This window comes from Amblyomma mixtum, chromosome 7, assembly GCF_055824585.1.
Source record: "Amblyomma mixtum isolate Tamu chromosome 7, ASM5582458v1, whole genome shotgun sequence".
NCBI classification, from domain to species: domain Eukaryota; kingdom Metazoa; phylum Arthropoda; class Arachnida; order Ixodida; family Ixodidae; genus Amblyomma; species Amblyomma mixtum.
In genome coordinates this window covers 113,395,800-113,422,235 of record NC_143018.1, presented here as the reverse complement: position 1 = coordinate 113,422,235, position 26,436 = coordinate 113,395,800, and the positions used below count along the sequence as shown (strand labels likewise).

The 26,436-nt window shown below is 47.6% G+C and overlaps 1 protein-coding gene and 2 pseudogenes across 2 annotated transcripts in view; all 3 read left to right on the top strand.

Annotated features, from left to right (window-relative positions):
- LOC149337251 (salivary peroxidase/catechol oxidase-like) overlaps positions 1–10,249 on the top strand; it is a 70,738-nt pseudogene extending 60,489 nt beyond the window's left edge. The window contains exons 10-12 of the transcript XR_016284530.1: positions 143–312; positions 5,415–5,537; positions 9,716–10,249. The product of XR_016284530.1 is annotated as a salivary peroxidase/catechol oxidase-like (transcript). The remainder of the gene's footprint in view (positions 1–142; positions 313–5,414; positions 5,538–9,715) is intronic.
- Positions 10,250–12,442: 2,193 nt separating this feature from the next.
- Positions 12,443–13,902, top strand: LOC149337250 (uncharacterized; annotated as a pseudogene).
- Positions 13,903–23,386: 9,484 nt separating this feature from the next.
- Positions 23,387–26,436, top strand: part of LOC149337249 (uncharacterized) — a 46,646-nt gene continuing 43,596 nt past the window's right edge. The window contains exon 1 of the mRNA XM_089553411.1: positions 23,387–23,844. Coding sequence (XP_089409537.1) covers positions 23,539–23,844 — 306 coding nt within the window. The 5' untranslated portion in view covers positions 23,387–23,538. The remainder of the gene's footprint in view (positions 23,845–26,436) is intronic.

Genomic DNA, 26,436 nt, shown 5'->3' with positions numbered 1-26,436 from the left:
AAGCTTTAAGTGGGATTATAATCTCTTGGTGCACTGCCTGGAAATGAGAGCTGTCTTATTAAAGCAAATGCCGCTCTACTGCACATCGACCTAGCGACGGCTGTCACGTCGGTGAGTTTAGCTCATCCTATGATTCTTGCAGGGATGTCCGAGACATAGACCTTTTTTCTGGAGGAATATCCGAGGCGCGAATCGAAGGAGCACAGCTTGGAGCCACCTTTGCCTGCGGTGTGGGGAAACAGTTCCGCATACTCAAGTACGCCGACAGGTTCTACTACGAGCACGCATACCAGTCGGGATCATTCAGCGATGGTAAGTGGTTCATAATGAAACATCTAGCGCGGAGAACATGTTTTTAATGGGCAGTCAGTTTTCATGGACGTGCTGAACTTTGTATGCAATGGGGAAGTCTCACAAGTATATAAAGAAAAAATTAGAAAATGTTCACCTTTGCGTGAACTTTCATTACTGCAAGGTGAAATGCTCATGGTCATTCCACTGCTGCTGTTGTTGGGAAAGCTTTAGCACTGGTTGATGCGTGCGCCTGACTGAGCTTGAGAAAGGCTGCTGCCTAGGGAAGGCTGAGGGACCTAAAACACTGTCCGTTGTAAGAGGCCCTAGGGAGAGCTTTTCCATGCAATGTTCGTGCAATGAACTTTTTATTTGCGTATTTAAACGATATTGGACATATTGACCAGCTATAATTTCACCTTTCATGTTAGCCTCAACCATTCTTTACGCGGTGAACTTTGTTAGCTCATATGTCGAACTATGCACTTCATCATTTCATATGTGACGTCACTACTAGCCGATGCATCGTAGTACACATTTATTGACCAAAATTTTATCTTTTCCTCTTTTTTAGCCCTTTCTGCGCCGCTCTACTTGCGCCTTTATCTCCCAAACTTCCTTCCCCACGGAGAGTAGCATGCCCGCGATTTTTAGACGCCGGCTAAATTCTCTGCTTTTTCACCAAAGGGCTTGTCTCTATCTCTCTCTCTTGCATGAAACAGGTGACCAACTTTCCACTGGATGTGAACACTAAGTTAAATAGTCAACGATTCAGAACTCTGGCACCACTTTCTTGACCAAGGGGCGGGACGTTGTAAAGCACAGAGGGCCGCGGTATATGCACTCATGGAGATATTATTGCGATCTCATTTAGGCTATCGTTATAGTTTCCTGGTTCTGTGTAGCCATATCCTATGTTTGGTCAATTTCCTCGTGACGTCACGATGGCCACGGGACATCGATAGACCAGAGTGCATCGCGAAATTTGAAATACCCCACGAAATTTCCTGACTGATCGAAAGAGATCACGTGAACTTGTGACGTCATCCCAATCTACCCACCGGACAGTGAGAAAACTGTCCACCGTTACCAAATTTTGTTATTAAAGCTTCCACGTGACCACAGTGGCGCCGCCCATGAGCTTTTACGGGACCTAGAGAAGAGCAACCGGGGTCTCACAAGTCTACCTGGTGGCTGTGTTTTAAGCAGCCACCTGCCGAGGCAATGGAGCATCGCTTAGCCGCTGCGCCGCTGCGCCAATAAGGGCACGAAAACTCCCCGCGACATATGAACGCTGTTGAGAGCGTCGTGACGCCATCAACACCACGTGACCAACGGTCGACCGATAGTAGGGCACCGCCAAAGTAGAAAATATAAAGACTCCAAAAATTTGAAATTTGACTCACCGCCAAAAATTTTCAAGGATCCTCAAAACTTTGGATGTAGGCCCGCTCCAGAAAATGGATCAAGGTGTATTAGTGGGTCAGATTAGTATAAATCGACTTCATAATCTAATGTGTTGTGTGGTGTTGGGTTTAGTGGCGTTCATAATCTAATGGAATGTGCGTACCTTGAACATTTTACAAGCTGATGACTGATGCTTACCTTATAAGGACAATGGAAATGGTTGAACCACAGTTTGGGCAGGAAAATCCCTAGAAGAACATTAGACACTAATTGGACTTTAGAGAATATTAGACTAAATGCTATTGTATTTTCTTTGGGAATGCGAATAAGAAGGCACCAGTTTTTTCCGTTCCTGTCAACAGCCGGGAGATACACTATGATAGTGAAATGAAGCTTCTCTAGGCACACTTTAGACTCACGAGATGAATATAGCGAAGCCCGGATATTTCTAATCATTGGATATATCGAACACACAGATTATCCCCTTGAAATTCCTGCGTAGAAAGTCGGGCTGTCTGTCGAACTACAATTTCGCCGTCCGTTCAATATATCTAACTGCGCGCCACGACCCTGCAAGTGGGGCTCTTCCTAACGACGCTTTTTTAACCATCCGCGCGCGGACACGGCTGGGCTGCGCGGCCTTGGATACCAGCTGGCAGCGCTAACGCCTTCAGTCTCTTGTACTAATATTCCGAGCCATATCGCTGCCATGCGGAGAAGCCAACAAATTCAATAAGATTCGAGAGGTTTGGGCTGCTTCGGGAACACTTGAGTAACTCCACCCACTTCAAATCGGAAGGTACTGCTGGCTTGCAGACTTTGCTATCGTAGCACAAAGAATGTCGCACTTGTTGTGGGGTTCTTAACAGTCGACGTTCAAGCCTACGGCCTTTACCGCACATATGGGGTCGTCGAAAAAAAACTCGTTTTAGCCTCAGCACTGAAAGGGCCATCAGTGGTGACTTCTCAAATGGGAACCATTCTTCGAGATACTGAAGACTTCACTCGTACACTCTTGCTGCGCCTGTTCGTCTGTTGTGAATACGCATTGCTCATATGCTGTCAGTTTCTTTAAAGTCTCGTGTACTTTGAAGCCCTACAACTTGTCGCTTGCTCGAGTCCTCACGCTTGTCCTCATAAAATTCATAATGCGATACACATCAGTGGAATAAGTGGACCTGTTCTTAATGTTCGTCAGGACCAGTGCATGAAATGGTGCAAAAAAGTGCATGTAGCACTCTGGAAGGGAGATATCATCCTCTCCACAGAGCTCATTCTCGTGGTTGGAGATCAACTTCCAAATTATGATATTCGTCTCCCGCTCTTCATGTGATAGAAAGCAAAAACGGACAGCCTTCCAGTTTTTAATTAACTAATCAAGGGCAGGAAATAGCGACAACCAAGGAATTGGAAGATGCCTCAGAAGATTGCTGTACTCATCCTCGTCTATCAATTCAGAGCAACTTTCGAGTTCTTCCACCTTCTTTGCTGATGAGGAAAACTCATTGTAGATTTTAATGACAAGGCCTTCTACATCGTATTCTAGAAGCCTGCGCGAGAACTTTGTCATGTTGTGCAAGCTGCAGTTAGCGTGAATCAGACGAGGCTTAGACACATTCAGATTCTCAAACACCGATTGGTGTTTTCCGTAATTAGCTGGCGCATTGCCAGCACAATATGCAGAAACGTCCTCGGTGCCCAGAAAGTTCTTGACCCGCACGGACTTCAGTCCGCTGGATAGTGTTCAGCCCGTGACGTAGCTTTGGTGGTGAACAACTCCATGATAGACAAAATTGACCTCAGTAACTGCAGTCAACTTCTCTTCAATGGAATGTCTAGGGACAAGAAAGTACCCGATACTTTGAGTCTGGTCTCTGGCGTAAACAGATCTCTTGTGCTTGCTTGACTGCATGTGCCACTTGATGGCCCCAATGCCTGCAGTTTTCACCGAGAATTCTGACGGGCGCACATTGCATCTTGTCATTCAGCGTTTTCGCCTCGGAATGACCACAGCTTGAACGCCGCGTCTGCGAACCGCTCGTTGTTGAACGTGCAAACTCGTTTAGCTTTTTTGTTGTCCTTCTTAAGCAGCTTCTAAGTTTGTTGTCAGCTTCCACACCATCACCGTTGCCAAAGCTCGTTTCAATTCACTTCGCTGACTAAATATTTCCGTTTCGTGTTTTTCACAAAATTCAGAACGAACAGTAGCACATTTCTTCTCCCACGACAAAGCCGCCGTACGTGTGAAGCAATGGAGCCGTCACCTCAGTCACTACAGTTGTCACCGTGCAAATTAAACATAGAGAAATGCTATCAGGCACTGCCTGCCACAGCGCTATAGTAATATCGCCGTAACGCCGCTGCAGTGATGGTGATGATGATGATGATGATGAGTTCATGGGATGGCGCACCATCCCACGTCAGCATATGGTACCTGCACCGCACCGCGGCCTGCCCAATTCTTCTGCAGCGCGCTCAGCGACGCTAGCGCGTTTCCTGCTAGTGCTGTAATCGGGCCGAAAGCGCGAGTCACTTTCGTCGCTTCACATTCTGAGCTACGGAACTGCTCAGACTTCAATCCGGGACATATCGCTGTCCCGACAAGGGCCAGTCAATCCTCGGGACTTCACATGAAGATGAAAGTCAGTCCAGCAAAATCCGGGATGACTGGCAACCATAGTTGGGAAGCATGTAGTAATAGACCTTTCGCTTTAATAGCAGGTGCCACAAAGCAAGGCTGGAGCGGCACTGCTTAGGGCGGCAAGACTGATGGGGCGGCACGGCACTGAGAAGACGTTGCGGGCAGTGCGAGGAATTTGGCAGCCGCGGTGTGGCGCTACAACGCACCTATAACTATTAGCTACAACCCAGCGCGTTCCATAGAATTACTGTGAAGCTCCTAACGGAAGCAGAGTTGCGTAATGGTTCGTTTCTCGGTCTACAAAGCATCTATATCAGCAGTTTTCTATTTTCTACAAAGCATCTATAGCAGCTGTATTCTAGTAAAAATGTTCTTCTACTAAGTGAGACAACTGTTTAGCCTTTTGCTAATTGCAGGAATACCAATCTCAGCTAATTTTCATCAGGACACTCGCCCTATCAGTGAGTGGCGCCATTTATTGTGAACAGTCGAAGCCAGAAAAGCTTTCTTTTAGAAGATAAGGAGACATTTGTGAACCCTCTAAAAGAGGGCGCTGCAATGCCGGCGCAGTGTGTAAAGAGCAAGAGGGCGTTACGTAGCAAAACGTAACAGCTATAGCTGAGATATAGAATAACTCAGCATATAGCATACGTTTTTTCGTTTTTTAGTTTTTAAAGTACAAATGGTACCGCGCTTCATACGGACGTTTTTGCGTTTCGTCTCCACCGAAATGAGGCCGCTGCGGTTGGTATGAAATGTTGCGAACTTATGTTCAACATAAGAACGCCTTGGGCTCCGAGCAACCTATACAAAGCGATAAGATGTGTTAAATATGCAGGAAATCTCTAAAGATACAGAAAGCAAAGAAAAATCATTATTGCGATATGAAAGCACTATTTCCTGGAGCGTTTGCAAGTACATACTCTCGTGTTTTCGTTTTTTTTTCTTGAAGATTAGTATTGATGGCATTTTTTATGAAAAAAGTGATAAAGGAGTGATGACCGCAATGCTCATTCGGTGATAATGTAAGGTGCACATCGTGCAGAACGCAAAACATTTCTGGCTACTCTTTCAGAACAATTGGACACCATTAGGAAAACAACAATGGCCAAACTTATGTGCGAGAACGTCCGTGGACTGGACAGCACCACCCTGAATCGTAATGTTTTTCTGCGTCTTCAAGATGGTTAAGCATCTTGTCACCGGTAAAGTCACTGCTTGTCGAGAGTCGGTCATCAACAGCACGGCACACTGCGCGAGCCATATCTTGATGCTACAATTCTTTACGTTAAGTCTACCGCGGCCTGTTTCGCTGCTTGTGCTATCTGCTGTGTGATAATGGCGAGAAATGAACGAAAGTCTCAAGGCAGCAACTGCGTAGCATAACCGTGCCGATCATTATACCATCTTGCTAGCGTACTTCAGTGATTCTTCTTTTTATTCTCTGCATCATCGACTCTGGCTTTTTGTATCATTCTTCCTCACGATCCTAACTAGTTTGCTTAATGATATTCGTAAATGTGAGGGGTACATCTCCCGGCTTTATTCTGTCACCCTACGAGCCCGAGGGCTCGTCAAAACCGTCTCAAATGGCTTCTTCTCCTCCTTTTTTATGTACTATCGGGGAAAAAAGTGGTATACTTCAGGCAGCTGGAGCCGGAGCAATGGAAAACTGCGCCATTTTGACGAGCTATAGCCCGAAACATTGAAACGACCCAAGCGACATCCCACCGCATAATAAAGAACCCGCATTGGCTGTCTCGATCCCTGACGCCGCCTGTAGATGGCGTTGCAACGCAATTTTCCGTCACGAAAACTCGGTATTTTGTCACGAAATACCCAAAGTGGCGCAATACAAATACCTCGGGATATGGCTAAACGAAGAGTCTCTTACGGCAAAAGGACGAACAGACGCCAGGGTAATGAAACATATGGCATTAGGGGTGTACAACAAATATGAAGTACTGAGAGGTATTTGGAAAGGAATAATGGTGCCGAAGCTTACTTTCTGGAATGCGGTTCTGTGCTTAACGGCAGAAGTTCAGTCGAGATTAGACGTAAATCAGAGAGTTGTTGTAAGATTAGCACCAGGTGCCCACGGCAAAACCACAAACGAGGCAGTACAAGGGGATATGGGCTGGGCATCGTTCGAAGCGCGGGAAGCTAAGAGTAAAATACTATATGAAGAACGCCTGAGAAAATTGGACGATAACAGGTGCGCAGCTAAGGTATTTAACTACTTACACATAAAGAGCGTTGACTCCCAGTAGGTGAAAAGCACTAGGAAACTAACCAGTAATGAAGGAATCATATTCTTAGCGGTAAGAAACAGACGCTACACCAAGACACACACACACAGGACATCCGGTAGACCTAGACAAACTTAATGTTTTAAGGAAGTTTCTGTCTAGGTCTAGCGGGTGCCCTGTGTGTGTGTGTCTTGGTGTTGCGTCTGCTTCTTACCGCTAAGAATATGATTCCTTCAAGCCGTTACCAACTGACCCAACTTAATGTTTTAACGAAGTTTCTGTCTACGTCTAGCGGGTGTCCTGTGTGTGTGTGTGTGTGTGTGTGTGTGTGTGTGTGTGTGTGTGTGTGTGTGTGTGTGTGTGTATGCGTGTGTATGCGTGTGTGTGTGTGTATGCGTGTGTATGCGTGTGTGTATGCGTGTGTATGCGTGTGTGTGTGTGTGTATGTGCGTGTGTGTGTGTGTGTGCGTGCGTCTGTATGTGTGTGTGTGCGTGTGTATGCGTGTGCGTGTGTGTGCGTGTGTATGCGTGTGTATGCGTGTGCGTGTGTGTGCGTGTGTATGCGTATGCGTGTGTGTGCGTGTGTGTGTGTGCTTGTGCGTGTGTGTGCGTGTGTGTGTGCGTGTGTGTGCGTGTGTGTGTGTGTGTGCGTGCGTGTGCGTGCGTGCGTGCGTGTGTGTGTGTGTGCGTGCGTGCGTGTGCGTGCGTGCGTGCGTGTGCGTGCGTGCGTGTGCGTGCGTGCGTGTGTGCGTGCGTGTGCGTGCGTGTGTGCGCGTGCGTGCGTGCGTGCTTGCGTGCGTGCGTGCTTGCGTGCGTGCGTGCGCGTGCGTGCGCGTGCGTGCGCGTGCGTGTGCGTGTGTGTGCGTGTGTGCGTGTGTGCGTGTGCGCGCGTGTGCGCGTGTGCGCGTGTGTGTGCGTGTGTGCGTGTGCGCGTGCGTGCGTGTGCGCGTGCGTGCGTGCGTGTGTGTGTGTGTGTGTGTGTGCGTGTGTGTGCGTGCGCGTGCGTGTGCGCGTGTGTGTGTGCGTGTGTGCGCGTGTGCGCGTGTGCGCGTCTGCGCGCGCGTGTGCGCGTGTGCGCGTCTGCGCGCGTGTGTGCGCGTGTGTGTGTGTGCGCGTGTGTGCGTGTGCGTGTGCGTGTGTGTGTGTGTGTGTGTGTGTGTGTGTGTCCGATCAGGAAAATAATTTGCTGTGGTAACTAAAGAGGCAGTGCCTTACTCTTTGTAGCTAGGTCAGGGTGTGTTAGAACACGCAGCTACAAAAAAAAATCAACGATGATGACGACACATGTGCATTGTGTGGTAGATGTGTGGAAAAAATTGAGCACCTCATACCCAAATGTGATGGTATCCATCCGGATGTCGATGCAGGCACAGTCACTCTTCCTGAGGCCCTGGGGTTTAAAGATAACAATGGTCAGAGAGAGAGAGAAAACTTTATTATGGCAAGTGTGTTAGACCCCCTTGGGTCCCTGGACCACCGCACGGTCCCACTCTACGTCGGAACGTTCATGTGGTGTTTGTCCATGACGTCGGCACCCCGAAGTACCGCAGCAAGCTGCGATGGCGGGTCCGGAGACGAGAGCACGACCTCCCAGTCCTCCCAACTTGATAACGCGGGCTGTCCCTGCGGGGGAGGATCAGCAGGGCAGCCGAAAAGGATGTGGGAGAGTGTGGCGTGAGGGTCGCCGCACAGGGTGCATGCAGGGGAGGTGCCAAAGTAGTGGGATAGCAGCTGAGGGGATGAGAGAGAGCGGGTCTGGAGGCGTCTCCAGAGGATCTGTTGGGAATGGGTAAGGGAGGGGTGTGGAGGAGGGTAAGTCCGACGGTCCAAGCGGGGCATTTGCGTGAGCTCTGCAAAGGTGTGCGCCCGTTCTCTCGAGAAACCTGGATCGAGGCCGTCCTGAGCCCGGCAAATCAAACCTCGGGCCAATTTATCGGCAGCCTCGTTTCCTGGATTCCCAGAGTGAGCCGGCACCCACTGGAGCTCTACCCTGCGTGGTAAGTTTTTGGTGGGGGTGTTCAACAACTCCCAAGCAGGGGCGTGAATCCTGCCTCTCGCGAAGTTGAACAGAGCCGTTTTGGAATCGCTAAAGATGTAGTTTGCATTGGAATGTACAAGGGCTAGGGCGATGGCGGTTTCCTCTGCCTCCTCAGGCGTACAGCCCGAGGGAAGGCGGGGTGTGAGGGGCTGTGCTAGGGCTGGATTGTAACCAACAGCTACAGCTTCATGAGTTGTACACGCGGCGTCTACCCAAATGGCGTCCTGGGCTTGTCCATAATACTTGTGTAGGGCCTTAGCGCGAGCCATGCGGCGAGGGATGTGGTACTGGGGATGAACGTTCCGGGGAAGGGGTTTCACAACGAGGGGGGTATGAATGTGTCGAGGAATAACAATGGTCATGTAAATAAATCTGCAGTGGAAGTTAGCAAAAAGCGATTGGAGGACTGGTGGCTGAAAAGCAGAGATGTGACATAAGGTTAGAAGTGTAGGAAACAGTAGAGAAAGAAGATGGCGAATCATAATGAGAATTGAATTAACAACTCAGTTGAACAAAAATAAAGAAAAAGCTGAGGATGGTGGCAATTGCCACCACCCTGTTTCAAAGGGGGCGCTCCTATCCATCCATCCATCCATCCATCCGTCCGTCCGTCCGTCCGTCCGTCCGTCCGTCCGTCCGTTGCTCCGGCTCATGCCGCGTGGAGTGTACCACTTTTGTCCCCGATAGTACATGCCATGCTGAAGTGATCTTAGCCATTGATTGTATGGCGCCAGCGCATCCTCTGACTGTCCACTTCGATGCTGTGCGAGCATCATAATTCGTAACGCTGGCTTTGATCGCTCGTGACATTTATCTGCAAATGTCCTTTACTATATACTCGGCAACAATTTTTATCAATGCGCATAGCGCTCTCAGCTTTTCAGCTTTCTTACTACGTTTTCAGCTCTTCAAGTTGCGCAACTTTGCATTACTACGTGGTACGACATTTTGTAGAGCGCACTGCTGTAAATAAAAGAATTTCGATTCTGGTCATAACCGAACAGATCACAATTATCACTTGTTACATGCGCTCTAGACTCGAAAATCAATCATGCATACCTTGTGCGATTCATTACAGGGCGGATGGAGTGAAATGCAACGACCTGCCGGATATCGACCTCAGCAAATGGAGAGAAGAGCCTGGAAGCGAATAATAAAGCATTGGCGGCAACTGCAACAGAACAAGATACACTCTGTTAACCTTGCACCTCAAAAGCCTAAAAACAACGGCTTTACTGCTGCAAAAACCAGCAACGCCTGCAAGTCAAAGCGAACCAACATGACTGCAATTTTTCATCATTAGCATATTAGAAAGAAAAAACATTATTTTAGAACAATTTTAAACGTCGAGGAGGTCTTGGGACTTGGTGACCAAAACAAACCGGTTCATCAGCTGATCCGAGCCTAGCCACACCCGCCACTTTGAGAGAGAAGGGTATGGGAAATGACAGGACTGAACGGCAATGGGGCAGGAGAATGGGAATGTTCTCAATTAGCGCAGAGTTGATAGCGTTCGGGGCATACGGAAGAGTGTTGGATACGGTACAGAAAAGAACGGGCAGGAGTAAGCAGTGTATTTAGGTGTATGCGGTAAAGAATCCGCAGATGCGGCTCTTCCGTCCAAAGGAAGGCGAAACAGCAGAGCATACGCCTTCACTGTCACCCAGTCTTCATTATGTTTTGTCCACACTGTACGCATTCTGAAACAAATATAGTTACTAGCTCCAGTAACAAAAGACTAGTCGGATAATTCACCACATGATATCGTGCCACGTCACATCACACTAGCATGTATATTTTAGAAGCAGTGCTTTCTGCACATTTATTTTTGCACGTTAACGTTAAGTAGTTAAAATTGTGCCAATGTTGCCATAAAACTATCTATTTTTTTTCGCTTAGCCTAGTGTGCCCGGCGTCTTCTTGGTGACCTTATTCAACATACCTTCTGCACGCACTCCTGCGCACAGGGAGACTGAAAGCAGAGGGTGGGATGGAAGGCTGGCAACACATCCGTTTCATTCCGTATCAAGATGTAGGGAAGAGGGACACAAAAACTAAAAAGGGAAAGGAGTTAGGAAAAACGAACCAAGGTTAAGAACGTGCAGGGAAAGATGCAGATAGCATCCCCGAACTCTCCAAAGATACGACTGTTGTATACTTTTCTCCTGAGGCATATTGGTAAACTGTCATTCATGATCTAAAGAAACCTCAAATATGCGCCCCACCCGTTCTTATTCTCCTAGTTATTTCCCTCTCATGACCCGGATCAGCAGCCACTACCTCCACTAACTAGACGTAGTGCCTTACCACTTCCAGTCCAGCACCTCCCTACCAATTGTCAACTGCTGCTCCCTTGTGAGACTGCTGAACATTACTTCGGTTTTCTGAATGTTAATTTCGAGACCTACCATTTTGTTCTGCCTGCCTAACTCATTGATGATGCTTAGCAGCTCATCTCCTCAGCGACTCAGCAAGGCAATGTCATCAGCGAATAGAAAATTAATGAAGTATTCTCCATTAACTCTTATTCCCAACTGTTCTTAATCCAGGCCTCAAAACACCTCGTGTAAAAAGGTGGTGAATAGCATTGGTGATATCGTGTCTCCCTGCCTTATTAGAATTTTTTTCCTGACTTTTTGAAGCACTATATGGCAGCTGCGCACTCGTTATAGATACCTTCCAGTATTTTCACATCAGACACTTCTGTACCTTGATTCCGCCACGCCCTTATTTGACTGGCTGCAGGTCACCTGGCCCTATGTGCATCCGAATACATGATCGTCCCATTGGGGAACGCCTGCTAATCCGAGTCCTTGGCTTCTGGGCTCAACACGACGGCAAACCCTCCCGCACCCTCCAGACAATCCGCCCCTCGTTTATCACATCACCCGCATGATCCGCCGCATATATCGGAGCACAGAAAAGGCATGCGCAAAGAGGACACTCTCTTACTCGTCAAGGTCCTTCCTATCAGCTGCATTCAGCGGCCTATCAGCCGCCTCCCCCCCCCCTTCCACCTTACATAGACCAACCAATGCAAGGCTCAGGTCTTAATCTGCACACTTTTTAAAAGCGCTCTCGGACTCCCCATGAGCACGTCATCACGACTGGTGATTCTGGGAAACCACAATACCTTCGATGAAATCCGAGATGCGGTCCTCCCCTGCCAACACACACGCTTACTCACTACCTCAGCGGGACGGGTCACCCTCCAACACATCGGGGATCCCCAAGCAACCCAAACACTCGCCCTCAGAGTAATACAACTTCCCATCATCCGCACCCACCTTTACCCGAGCCCTCCGAGCCTCTCCCTCCAGACCACGTCCTCATCATAGGACCCCGCCACGAGGGCCTTGATGGCAACTTCAGGACGAACTCCTTAGTTCAAAAAACACTCAATGAGCGAGGCCATCCCCTCCTGCTATATACCTCCTATCCTCTCAATTTTCCACCCGGCTCGAAACGCAGCACGTTAATAGGCGCCTCCACCCTCTTCCTCTCCCCTGAAGACTCCTGCCTCCTACGGCGTCTTCAACCAAGCCTCTATCCCAACCTACACTACTTACATCTCGTACACCCAGCACTTTGCGAAGGCAAAAGTCCATGGTGCTGCGGCACCCCAACCCCAACACATATCACATGGACATAATAAGGGAGTAACTACTCATTGACGTCCACCCGAGCGCAGCCATACGGTTACAAAGGAAAGCTAGACCGCTTTATCAGAAACTTCGTAGTTAAAGAAAAATTCGTGCTGGTCCGGGGTTCGAACCCGGGACCATCGCCAGGAGTGGGCGTGAGAACAGCACCAGGATGCGGCCACCTAATCCGCTCTGCTTCTTCGTCCAGGTTACAGCATGGGCTCTGTTCAGCAATGCCTCGCTATCGTCATCTACCCATGAGATCAGCAAGCTGCCCTGCCACTTCAACGACACGTGTGATGCCGCATGCCCGCAAGACCGGCACATTTTCATCGCCGTCCCTCCATCGCATGAAAGATCCAGATCAACAGCGATATCATTTGCTGCCTATATGAACAGCTGGCGGGCCCCCGTGCCCTTAGTGGGCGTGAGAACAGCACCAGGATGCGGCCACCTAATCCGCTCTGCTTCTTCGTCCAGGTTAGTTCTGTTACTTCCCTGTACGCTAAGAAATCAAATGATGTGTGCCTGTTGCTGTTCCCACGCCCGGGAGTTTTGCTTTGTGTGTTCAGTGAATGCTTTGATATTGTAAACCAACTGCTAGCGTTGTCCGGGGACGTCGAGCTCAACCCTGGGCCTAACACGAGGCATCAGGTACAGGACTCTCTTCCTGACGTCCAGTCTAAGCAGTTAGAAGATATGTTTGCAATACTAGAGACTTTGAACACGCGAACTGCGAAAATGCAACTGGACCAAAAGGCTTTCATAAAGTCTATTGATGATCTTAAGAAGTCCCAGCTGAAGTTAGAAGAAACTTTGAGCGAAATGAACAAAAGATTCACTGACGTTGAGCGCAAAACTGTTACCATTGACGAAATCGAGAAGGAAGTACATCCTTTTCAGCAGTTAGTTGCCCAACTTTCTAGTGAAAACTCTCAGCTGCGCGCGCGCCTGTCTGAACTTGAAGACAGGCAGCGACGCGATAACCTTCTGTTCTATGGCATACCTGACACGCAATCAGAGTCCTGGGCTCAGTCAGAAGAAAAGCTAGTCAAGGTTCTTTCATCCTGCTTGGAAATTCCGTCCTCTGAAATTTTGATCGATAGAGCGCACAGGCTCGGTGGGTTCGCATCGGAAAAATGTCGACCAATTATTGCCAAATTTTCATCTTTCAAGGTAAAGCAGAGAATACTGCTTAACTGTTCTAAGCTCAAGGATGAAAAAATTACGCTTAGCGAGGATTATTCTTTCGCCACCCGTCACGCTAGAAAAAAACTGATCGAATTTGGCAAGTCCCAGCCACTCACTTTCAAGCTTCGCTTCAATAAGCTTTACATAAAAAATAAATGCCACTCCTACAATCACTCCGATGACTCCGTTCATGAAATCCCAAGCGCCTTCCCGTTGCCAACCGACCGTTCTGAGGACCCTACGAATAATACCCACAGCGCCTCCGCGCCACCGACCGAACCTGCTACCGATTAGCACTGCGCGAGGGGCAGTGGAACTAAATCCCCGGCCATTACCCCACTTTCTTTTTTGTTCACAAATATTCGTAGCATAATACCTAAACGCGATGATCTTTGTTCTGTAATTGATGCTTGCGATGCTGACATTGTATGTCTCACTGAAACCTGGCTATCGGCGAAGATAGATAGCTGTTTACTTCTTACCTGTAAAAAGAGATATAACATTTATCGGTGCGACAGGGGTTCTAGATGTGGCGGAGGCGTGCTTGTAGCTGTTGCTGATACTGTTATGTCTTTTCCAATCCATTTTGTAAGCGCGTTGGAACTTGTACTGGTTGAAATTCGCACATGCTCTAGGAAACTGATAGTGGGCGTTTGCTATCGTCCGCCGTCTACCTCCCCCACCTTTGTAAACGATCTTCATGATGTCATTCATATGATTACAGTCCGTTATCCGAGCAGTCCCTTTATTTTACTGGGCGATTTTAATTTCCCCAACATAGTGTGGTCTAATGTGAGTTCTTATTGCGAACCTTTTTCAAGTGAATGCGACATGTTCTTGAATTTGTGCAGTGATTTTAACTTATCCCAGCTTGTAACGCAGGCAACTCGAATTTCACCTACTGCGTCTAATATCCTCGATCTGGTACTCACCACATCGCCTGATTTTTTCCAGCCCATATCATACTTGCCAGGGTTAAGTGATCACCTACTCCTTCATTTTGCTTTGACCTGCGCAGTTCCCCATCAACGCAACCACAGTAAATATATCCATGATTACAAAAATGCTGATTTTGATGCTATTAACCATGAACTGTCTGTTTTTCTAGACCATTACTTGCTAAGCTTTCATGATCGCAGCGTGAATGCTAACTGGAGCCTGTTTAAAGAAAAAGTTGCTGCGCTCACTGAAAAATATGTTCCACGCTTAGTCATCACCTCTAACCGTCAATCACCATGGTTCACTAAATCGTTAAAACGGCTCTGTAATAAGAAAAAACCCATGTTCCGCTCTGCAAAACTAAGGTTCCCAAGAACGTTGGACTGCTTATCAGGCCGCGGCCCTTGAATATAAAAGTGCACTGAAGGATGCCAAAGATTTGTTTTAGAGCGCAGCTCTTTGGCGTCCGTTCCTGGGTTTCGCGTCGTCGTCGGCGTCGGCGTTGTCGTCGGCCTCGTAACCAGCTCCGGCCCCCTTTCATCCCCCGAGCGCTATCGGCGTCAGCGGCATCAGTCAGTCGCTGCTATCTCTTCCCTCCTCCCTTTATCGTGTTGTCCGCTTGCTGCGCGCGCTTCTGCCCCCATCGTTTGCCGCTGGGTGTACACGCCGCCCCCCTCCCCCCTCTTCCTGCGAGTCTCCGGTTGTCAAAGCGCCGGCTCGAACTTAATTCCTTTATTCGCTCCTCCTCCAATGCAACCCCTGTGCGGTGGCAATCAGAGAGCCAGATCGGTGGCGGCGGATCTGTATATGTGCACCGCCCGAGCCGAAATTGCGAATACGTGTGAAAAATGAAAAAAAATTATGTGATAGCGCATACATGTGTTGCTCGATTTCTTTGCCTCAATCTATCGAAAAGGTGAAACAGCTTATTTGCTGCGCTCAAATTTCGCATTAGGAAGTAACGTATTCGTCGGTAATTTTTTCAATGACACATTACCTTCCCTTTTGATAAATAACCCTAGGCAATTTTGGAGCGTAGTTAACAAAAAAGACAATTCATCCATCAGCCTTAAAGACTCCAGTGACTAACAAATTCATCCTAATGAATGTGCAAATGTTCTAAACAGTGTATTCGTTTCAGCTTTTTCCAAAAATCAGTGTTCGGTAACCCCTGCATATAACAGTGCTGACTTTTTACCGATGGATTCTATTATCTTTGATCCTGCTGGAGTGGAAAAAATAATCGAAAAACAAAAGGTTTCTTTATCATGTGGTGTTGATAACATTAGTTCTAAAAAAGAACTCTAGTTTGGGCTAGTTGGTTCATGATTCAACAGGAAATGGCGCAAAAGACGTGGACAAAAGAGACAAACACGACAGGACCAGCGCCAACCAAGTACAACAAGGAGTCGAAGCCAGTCTTGATACGTTCGGACTTGCCGCCAATACTCAGACTTGATATTCTGCAAACACGCCTGACGTGGCCCCAGGATGGCTCCAAAACACCAAAGAGAGAGTGGACTTCCAAGGGAACCAGTTTCCTTTTCAAGCAGTAGGAAACGACTCGGGCCTGGCATGTAGACACGGCGATGAGGTTGACACACACAATGGCTGGTTCGGTGCGAGAGCTTCGAGACAGTAAAGGGCCCAGTGTAGAAGAAATATGCTCAAGAAGAACTCTAGTTTGGGCTAGTTGGTTCATGATTCAACAGGAAAATGGCGCAAAAGACGTGGACAAAAGAGACAAACACGACAGGACCAGCGCCAACCAAGTACAACAAGGAGTCGAAGCCAGTCTTGATACGTTCGGACTTGCCGCCAATACTCAGACTTGAGTATTCTGCAAACACGCCTGACGTGGCCCCAGGATGGCTCCAAAACACCAAAGAGAGAGTGGTTTCCTACTGCTTGAAAAGGAAACTGGTTCCCTTGGAGGTCCACTCTCTCTTTGGTGTTTTGGAGCCATCCTGGGGCCACGTCAGGCGTGTTTGCAGAATACTCAAGTCTGAGTATTGGCGGTAAGTCCGAACGTATCAAGACTGAAAGCACGAGCTGATGGGCGAGTTGGTTGTACATGATATGATTGATTGAAACAGCGCAAGGCCGAAGGCCAAAAAAAGAGAGCAGAGGAAAGGAGGAAAAGGACAACACAGCGCTGAACTAGCAACTGACATTTATTTGGCACGTATAAATACATTCAGCCACCAAAATAAAAAACGCATAGAGCTCATTCATGCACCAGGATCCCTGCAAGCAAACACAAACTAAGAAGTGCGATTCAGGAAGCGAAGTTCTTTTTGTGATAAAGACACTGATGCAGCACTTACACATGTATCACCATACTTCTTGATATTCGAAGCCTCGATAATTTCCCGGTATCAAGACTGGCTTCGACTCCTTGTTGTACTTGGTTGGCGCTGGTCCTGTCGTGTTTGTCTCTTTTGTCCACGTCTTTTGCGCCATTTTCCTGTTGAATCATGAACCAATTAGCCCAAACTAGAGTTCTTCTTGAGCATATTTCTTCTACACTGGGCCCTTTACTGTCTCGAAGCTCTCGCACCGAACCAGCCATTGTATGTGTCAACCTCATCGCCGTGTCTACATGCCAGGCCCGAGTCGTTTCCTACTGCTTGAAAAGGAAACTGGTTCCCTTGGAAGTCCACTCTCTCTTTGGTGTTTTGGAGCCATCCTGGGGCCACGTCAGGCGTGTTTGCAGAATACTCAAGTCTGAGTATTGGCGGCAAGTCCGAACGTATCAAGACTGGCTTCGACTCCTTGTTGTACTTGGTTGGCGCTGGTCCTGTCGTGTTTGTCTCTTTTGTCCACGTCTTTTGCGCCATTTTCCTGTTGAATTAGTTCTAAGTTCTTGATTAAAACCAAAGTGTACAGCGCAATAATACTCTCTAACCTATTTCAGCAATCTCTTGAAACAGCATGCATACCTGATGACTGGAAGGTCGGGAAGGTGATTCCCTTGCATAAATCTGGTGATCAACATTCCCCGCATAATTATCGACCCATCTCACTTACCAGCATTCCGTGTTAAATTATGGAGCATGTTATTTACTCTCACCTTGCATCGTTCCTTGATTCTAATGCCTTTGTTACTGACAGTCAACATGGATTTCGGAAGTGGTTTTCTTGCGAAACACAGCTTTTAACCTTCACGCATGATCTAAACTCATTCCTCGACAGGAGTTCCGTTGTCGACTGCATATTCCTAGATTTCTCAAAGGCGTTTGACAAGGTCTCTCATCAACTGCTTTTTTTAAAACTTAGTAAACTTAACCTCGACCCTAACGTTCTTAGGTGGCTGCATTCGTTTCTCACTAATCGTTCTCAATTTGTCACCGTTAATAATGCTTCTTCCTTCACTTCTCCAGTTGAATCTGGAGTGCCACAAGGCTCTGTTCTAGGGCCTCTGCTTTTTCTTATATATATCAATGACTTACCTGACAATCTATGTTCGACAATAAATCTTTTTGCTGATGACTGCGTCATATACCGCGAAATTAAGTGACTCTGATATAGCTCTTCTTCAATCGGATATTGATCATGCTCTTGAATGGACTAACAAATGGAACATGGAACTAAACATAAAAAAGTGCAAGTACATGCGGGTTTCCCGTCGTAACACCACATTGCCTTCATATCGTCTTAATAATTGCAGCCTTGAGTCTGTGCCCTTTTATAAATATTTAGGTGTCTTCATTTCCCATAATCTTTCTTGGAAAGTACACATAGACCATGTAAGCAATAACGCTAACCGCATGCTGGGCTACATACGCCGTAACTTTAATCTTTCTTCTAGCTCCGTAAAACTGCTTCTCTACAAGTCGTTGGTTCGTAGTAAACTAGAATATGCTGCATCTATCTGGGACCCCTATCAAGAGACACTAATATACCAACTCGAATCTATACAGAACCGTGCGGCCCGTTTCATTCTCTCGAATTATCACCGTAACTCTAGCGTCAGTGCCATGAAATCAAGCTTATCACTCCCATTACTGACGCAACGTAGAAATATATCCCGCCTTTGTCTATTCCATAAGATTTACTATGATAACCCACTCCTTAAGAGAAAATTTATAACGCCACCTTGCTACGTTTCAGCTCGGATCGATCATCGTCATAAAGTTGGTATTCTTTCATGCCAAACAAGCCACTTTTACAACTCATTCATCCCTAGCACATCGGCACAATGGAATCACCTTCCCCGATCAGTCGTCGAAATAAGTGACCATTCAGTGTTTAAATCGGCTTTAACTAACTTGATGGTAACATAGTACATGTAATTCTTGCGCCCTGCCATTTATTCTTTCCAGCATATGTTGTAGTTCAAACAGACCTGGTGTTTTTTTTTGTTTTTTTTTTCCCTTCACAATTTCTGCTGTTTAAGGGCATGACAGAATGTGTGCACCAGTGATTTCCTGCCATTTTCAACAACTTCCTAGTGTTTTTTTTGTTTGCGTGGTATGCTTACTTTTATCCTTTGCTCATAATTTCGTGTTAAATGACTGTTAATTTGTTTGATTGTATTTGCTGTAACCCACTGATTTGCGCGAGCCATATTTTTCATTTTGTGTTACTTGTAACTGCTGTTCTTTTGTCATTTTGTCTATTGTACCCCACTCCCCTCTGTAATGCCCTCGGGCCCTGAGGGTACTGAAATAAATAAATAAATAAATAAATAAATAAATAAATAAATAAATAAATAAATAAATAAATAAATAAATAAATAAATGAGTAACTACTCCCTCATTACAAATCTACTCCACCTTGGGGGTTTCCCTTAAAAACATTTGGTCATCACATGGACATATCCCCAAAAACCCCACCATCTAAAGCCGCGTAATGAAGTCATGGAGCTGTGGGCGGTAAAGCTGACCAGGGTACGCATCGACGACCAGGCAGCGCTCCTTATCATCGCCAGTAGGTCGGCAGAAGCCTCCGGTGCCCTGGACTGACAGCCCGCCCACGCGCGCTCAGCCACCATCCTCTTCAATAAACGTTTGCTCACCCACTCTTGTCTGTTCGCAGCTGCAGCTTAGCACGAGTGCTCCTTCCCGCGGCACTGCTCGCTCATCGTCGTCTTCTACATAGCACAAATCCGTGCTTTCGCTCTGACTCGAACGTAGTAAACATTCAGATTCAGATTCAGAACAACTTTATTGTTTCAACCGGCCCCCCTACCTACTCTCTCCGGCACGGCACACAGGCCTCCGGGAGAGTAGTAAGGGGTTTATTTACTACTTCACTAACACTTAAATTTAAGTGATGCTGCAGCTGCCAGTTGGGTCAGTTCCTTTTGCACCGTAGAATCTGGGCTTCTTACCGCTTCCTTCCATACTCTATAATCTTCCTGCTTGTTTTTTTCCTGGAGCTTCTTCTCATTTTCCGATGATGTGATGCATGTTGGCCACTCCTCCGCAAAATATGCGTCCCTGCTAGGGAGAGTAGCACGAACACGATACCAGCAGACGGTGCATTTGCCCTACATTTCCGGAGCTCCTCATGCGTGGAGTTTCGGTTTTGTGCCAAAAAAAAATAGAGAAAATGTTTACTATTTTGCAAGGGAGTGGCCGACTTTATATACATTCTCTGTAGTTTTCTTCTGCACAAAACCGAAACTCCGCATATGTGGAGCTTCGGAAATGTAGGGCAAACGCACCGTCTGCTGGTAACGTGTTCGTGCTACTCTCCTTAGCAAGAAAACATCGACGCTTAGTTTAGTCCGCGACTGGCGTTATCTTTTGCTTCTTCATTCGGTGTAAGAAAAACCAGGGCTTATCTTCAACCGGGTTCGAACCCGACCGGCTTTTAACGGGGAGTGCCCGCGTTGGGGGTGCGCGTTCTCGAACGTGTACCACATGGTGTGGGCATGCCCCTCTAACCCCTAATACCTCCTTCCCCTCACCTACGCGAGAGAGCTGGGAGGCTGCCCTGCCCGGCTGCTCTACGTTAGAGAGTCAAAGAGCCCTCGTCGCTACGGCCCGAGCTGCGGCAGAAGCCACAGGGGTCCCAGACTAGAGACCTCTCCTTGAATTTGTAAGGGGCTGACCCTTAAGGCCAGTCCACACTCTCTCTTGAAAATAGCCCTAAATAAATGTTTTCCACCACTACCACCCGACCGCGGCGGCCGCGTTTCGATGGAGGAGGAACGCACAAGGCGCCCGTGTGCTGTGCGATGTCAGTGCACGTTAAATATCACCAGGTGGTCGAAATTATTCCGGAGACCTCCACTACACCACTTCTTTCTCTCTTTCTTCTTTCACTCCCGCCTACCTCCCTTCAATTACGGCGTGCTTCAGGTGTCCACCGAGATATGTGAGACTGATGCTGCTCCATTTCCTTTCCTCAAAAACCAATTGACCAATTTAAACGCTTTGCGTAAGATGGCGCGCTGGCTCGCACACAACGGAAAAATAACAGAGCGTTTGGATGGAGGCGAAACGCAAAAATTGGCAGTGGCTTAGCTCGGCTATGCCTGGATATGCGTAGCGAAAGGTAAGGCGTAGCTTGGTTAGCCTTGGTTAATTTTGATTGCAAGTCCAGGTTAATCTGGTTGTCTAGCTATGTTGTTGTTTCAATCCTCCGACATGTTATCAGACATGCGACATCAGCTGGCGAAGCGAGCGGAGGCAAGCACAACGATGTTGTTGTTGTTGTTGTTGAAAACTTCTATTGTCCAACAGATAAGGAACACACCGCCTGGGCCGCTCTGTCTCACCCCCTTACGGGGGAGGGGACTTAGGAGCGGTCCAGCCGCACGGGATGGTCGCAGTCGATGCTGGCCGGGTTGGTTTCGCCGGCGGCCTCTTCTGCCAGTTGGACGGCGGTGAGTTGGAGCTCAGGGTCCGAGCTCCGCAACAAGTCTTCCCAGGCTTCCCTACTGATAATGTTTTGCGCCCTGCCTGGGGAGGAAGTGCACTCCCAAATTATATGGTAGGAGCGATTGATAGGACGATCAACATCATCTGGACCCCGGCGCACGAACCTGTCAGCGGTAACGAGGCGGCCCACAGTACAGCTCGAGATCTCTACCTCCGAGCGGTACAGGAAGGGTCGGCTCAGGCCGAACATGATAGAGAAGGACGATTAATCTCGTTTCAAGAGATTACAGAACACTACAAGCAATGCCGCAGGTGTTTTCCCCACTAAACACGGCGTTAAATAGGAGTGAGGCGACGGCGTGTGGACGCCTGCAGACTGGAGTATACCCAAACCCAGTACTAAATAAACATACCCGATCGGACTGCGAGGACGATAAACGTAAAAAGTGCGGGGCGAGAGGAAACGATGAGGCAAGGGGTGCGACGTCATACCAAACGGCGGCGGCGGCGGCTGTGCGGCGAGGCGCGCAGTGTGGCGTCATGCCAGATAGCGCGGCTAGCACGCGGCATCCGCCAGCTGCGGCGGTTGCTAGGCAACGGCTCAAGGTTGTTCAAGCAACGGCCGGTCTGTCCGATGTTGCTTGAACAAGCGTTTGCAAGAACACAATAACAATTTAAATAAAGGCAATGACCAATCTTATCTTGTTACTCATTGTAAGTGGTGCACAGTGATGAAAAACAAGAAGAAAAAGTGCACTGCTTTATTAAGTCAAGCAAAGGTGCTGTTTACTCAAAGAGACCAAACCACGCGGGAAGTAGCAGAAGCATGCCTCATCGCAACGGAGCAACGGGGCTGCGTTAGCAAACCTTCGGTTGCTTTAAGTGATAACGAGATCACGTTTCTTGGCAGATTTTGGGCTTCGGGCGCACGCTAGTTTTATCATTGCCCTAGTTTTATTTGTTTAATTTTCGTTTTCATGTATTATGCCTTCCTTATATACCCAGGTTTTCGCAATAAAGCCTTAGTTTTGAGTTCAGCGCTTGTCCTGTCGTTGCCTTTACTCTTGTCTCTAGTCTTTTGTGCGCTGTTTTTCAACCATGAACCTATACCAACTCGCCCAACTTAACGTTCTATTATGTACATACGTGTCTTGCTCGAATTCTTCGCCTCGATCTATCGAAAAGCTGAAACGGCTGATGAGCTGCGCTCAAATTTCGCATTAGGACGTAACGTAATCGTCGGCAATTTTTGTTTTCACTTCGACACTGGTTTTTCTACGATAGGCCCTTTACGCTGTCGCGTAAAAGAAAGAAGACTGCAGAAAGCGGCGATCAGGATTCTCAGAATCGACAGTCGCATAGTTGGCGATCACTATTCTTTTTCTTGCGCCGACGAAGTAAAAGATATCGCCGCCCCCGTGTCCAAGCTGACCCAACTAATTCCGTGGCTCGAGCCGCTCAACATCAGCGGATGTTGTGTTTTCTGTATAGTAGAAAAAAAAATGATTTTCAGAGGAAAAGAAATGGCGCAGTATGTGTCGCATATCGACCGAAACCTGAACCCCGCCGTAAGTGCAGATATAAAGGCGGGAGCGAAAGAAGAAAGGGAGAAGGAGATGCTGTAGCGGAGGTCTCCGAAATCTCCGAAATCTCCGAAGAGGAACCTGAACTCGTTTTTTTCCCGCGGGAACTCGATCTACACGTTCCGAGCATTCTTAGAAAAATCGATTTATTCCCCTGCGCTGCCCTAATTTCCCTAATTTAAATCGAATTAATGTCCGGCTCCCGCCTTTTTTTTAATTCCCCGCCGGCGATGGGTGGAGTCGGCCAACGCATGGAGTGCCTTTCAGGCAGTCGTGCGGAGGCTTTGCTTTCGCTTTTGTTTTGCTGTTTTAGGTTTCCGTGAAGAAATACTTTCAGTTGCAGATAATATTGCCGCAAAATAAGCCCGCAAAATGCAATATTTTGATAAATCTGCTACACAGTTGTGCCTCATATAACGTATCGCCAAAAAAACAAGCCCGAAGCAGCCGGACTACATTTCTCCTCGTCTGCTGCCGCAGGAGTGATGCGCCCGACCGCGCTGGCTTCAGCCTGCTCCGAGGAAGCGCTCGCCTCGCTTCTTTTGCTTGTCGGTTGTTGGTGCGTGCGGTTCTACTTTCCCGAAGGTCCCGTTTCTGCCCCACTTCCTTATTTTGCTATCCCGCGACATCCCTGTATATCTACACTTTTATGTGTGATCTGTGGGACGCCATATCGCGTTTTCTTTGCAAGTGCTGTTCGTTTCGCGAGTGAAATTTTCGCGATGCCAGACGTTTGTAGGGTGAGATCGTGCCCTAATCGGTTTTCAAGAAACTGCCCAAAGGGCCTACGTTTGTTCTCCTTGCCGACGGACGAACCGCGGCGTAGCGCATGGCTACGTTGCGCAGGGCTCGATAACGCCGAGAAGCTACCAAAGCTTCCCCGTTTCTGTGCTGAACACTTCGAGTTGCGCGCTTTCCATCGGCCCGACGTGAATCACTCCCGCCTCCGTTGGAACGCTATGCCCACGCTTCGACTTCCCGTCGTCGATGGAACCGAGGAACAAGCCCCGATGAGCCAAAGTGTCCTGGTGAGTATTTCTGCGAATGAACTTTTCCTAGCATGGCGCGAAAGTATCATTCAGTAGGGTCGCTGACTCGAACATGCGTCAGGTTGAAAATGTTCTAAAAGTTCCGTGGCTGTATCATGACGTCTATGTTCATGATGCGCTGAAGCTAAAGAAGTAACAATGTTCCGTGCTTCGCGTTCGTAAGTGTGGGGTCAGCCAATATATACTAAGATTAGAATATTTCTGGCATACAACTTGCTTCATCTATTTCATTTCATTTATTGTTTCCTTAAAGGCCCGAAGGCATTGCATAAGGGGGGGGGGGACTTATTGGTTTACAACGGCGATGATGGGAACATGCATAACAATAAAAAGAACAAACATACAAACAAACATAACAGGGGTTGTAGTCATATAGAATGCGCCGTAGAATGCTTCTGTCAGCTAAAGCGGTGCACTGTTCGTGTTCAAATTTCGCGCGGAAATGGCGTTTGGTCGGTAATATTAGGGCCATTCTTTTTTACCTACACTGGCTACACTGGTGTAGCAAATGTATTATAAAATCATATACACTAGATGCACTAGTGCAGCCAGTGTAGGTAAAAAAAATTCAGAAGGCACTTTGTCTAAAGTGGGTAGAGGCGGAAGCGTTTTCCGCACCACCTTCGCTGTTTCTGTGGCACTGGTGGCGTCGCATATAATTGAGTACTAATTACTAAGTGATGACAAATCACTAATTAATGGTTAATTACAGATTAATGCCTGAATGTTAATTAGCTGCTAATTAATTAGGCTTAAGCTTCGCCTTTAGGAGTGGAACGCGACAGCGCGTTGTAGCGCTGCCAGGGAGTCCACGGAACGGCACCACCCGTTCGGCGCGATGCCTTGCCCTTTGAACGCAACGCTTTTTGAGGAAAGGAAATTACGCACTAACTGTCTCATAAAATTCAGAGGGGCACTTTTTTGAACTAAAGTGTGGTCACTGATGTGTGGTTAAGATGTTAAGCTTCGCCCCTAAGGGTGGAACGCGAGAGCGTCTTGCAACGCTGCCAAGGAGTCCATAGAACGCCATCGCCCATTCGGTTCTACGCCTCGCTCGTCGGTAAATTGGTTTTTGAGGAAAGGAAATGTATCTGTCTCTCATTTGTCGGTGGACACCTAAACCTTGCCGGAAGGGAATGGAGGAGGATGAGAGTGAGTGAAGACACCTTATTCACTAGACGCGCCTTTGTTCATTCCAAACCATCGAGCTGGCATGGCGGAGTGGATAGCATGCTCGTCTCTCACGCCTAAGACCGGGGTTCGATTCCTGAGCTCGACCAATTTCTTAATCGGTTTTATTTATTGATATAGCCTGACTAGTAAAGCTAATTAAGCTAACTGGATAATTAAGCAATTAACTAAGCTCAGTCCCACTTGGAGCATCAATTGGTTGCATGATTACTAGCCAAAGTACAATTGGCCCCGTTTGAAATTCGCGCACTGTGACGTCACGACTGTTTCCGCCAATTGAAAAGCGTGACATTTTCTGTCGACAACTGCTGCTTACAACGATGAGACATTAAAGGCTTCCGCCTTCAAATTCAGGGGGCACTTTGACTGTCTAAAGTGGGTAGAGGCGGAAGCGTTTTCCGCACCTTCGCTGTTTCTGTGGCACTGGTGGCGTCACATATAATTGAGTACTAGTTACTAAGTGATGACAAATCACTAATTAATGGTTAATTACTGATTAATGCCTAAATACTAATTAACTGCTAATTGATGACGCTTAAGCTTCGCCTTTAGGAGTGGTACGCGACAACGCGTTGTAGCGCTGCCAGAGTCCACGGAACGCCACCACCCGTTCGGCGCGATGCCTTGCCCTTTGAACGCAGCGCTTTTTGAGGAAAGGAAATGGCGCAGTAATTCTCTGTCATCTCGGTGGACACCTGAACCGCACCGTAGAGGAAGGGAGGAGTGGGAGTGAAAGAAGATAGATAACGAGGAGCCGTAATGAAGAAAATGAAAATTGTATTTGAGGAAAGGAAATTACGCAGTAACTGTCTCACAAAATTCAGGGGGGCACTTTTTTGACCTAAAGTGTGGTCACTGATGCGTGGTTAGGATGATAAGCTTCGCCCCTAAGAGTGGAACGCGACAGCGTCTTGCAACGCTGCCAAAGGAGTCCATAGAACGCCATCGCCCGTTCGGTTCTACGCCTCGCTCGTCGCAAAATTGGTTTTTGAGGAAAGGAAATGCATCTGTCTCTCATTTGTCGGTGGACACCTAAACCTCACCGGAAGGGAATGGAGGAGGATGAGAGTAAGTGAAGACACCGTATTCACTAGACGCGCCTTTGTTCATTCCAAACCATCGAGCTGGCATGGCGCAGTGGATAGCATGCTCGTCTCTCACGCCGAAGACCGGGGTTCGATTCCTGAACTCGACCAATTTCTTAATCGGTTTTATTTATTTATATGGCCTGACTAGTAAAGCTAATTAGGGTAATTGGGTAATTAAGAAATTAGCTAAGCTCAGTCCCACTTACTTGGAGCATCACTATACGATCCCTTCAATTGGTTGCATGGTTACTAGCCAAAGTACAATTGGCCCCGTTTGAAATTCGCGCACTGT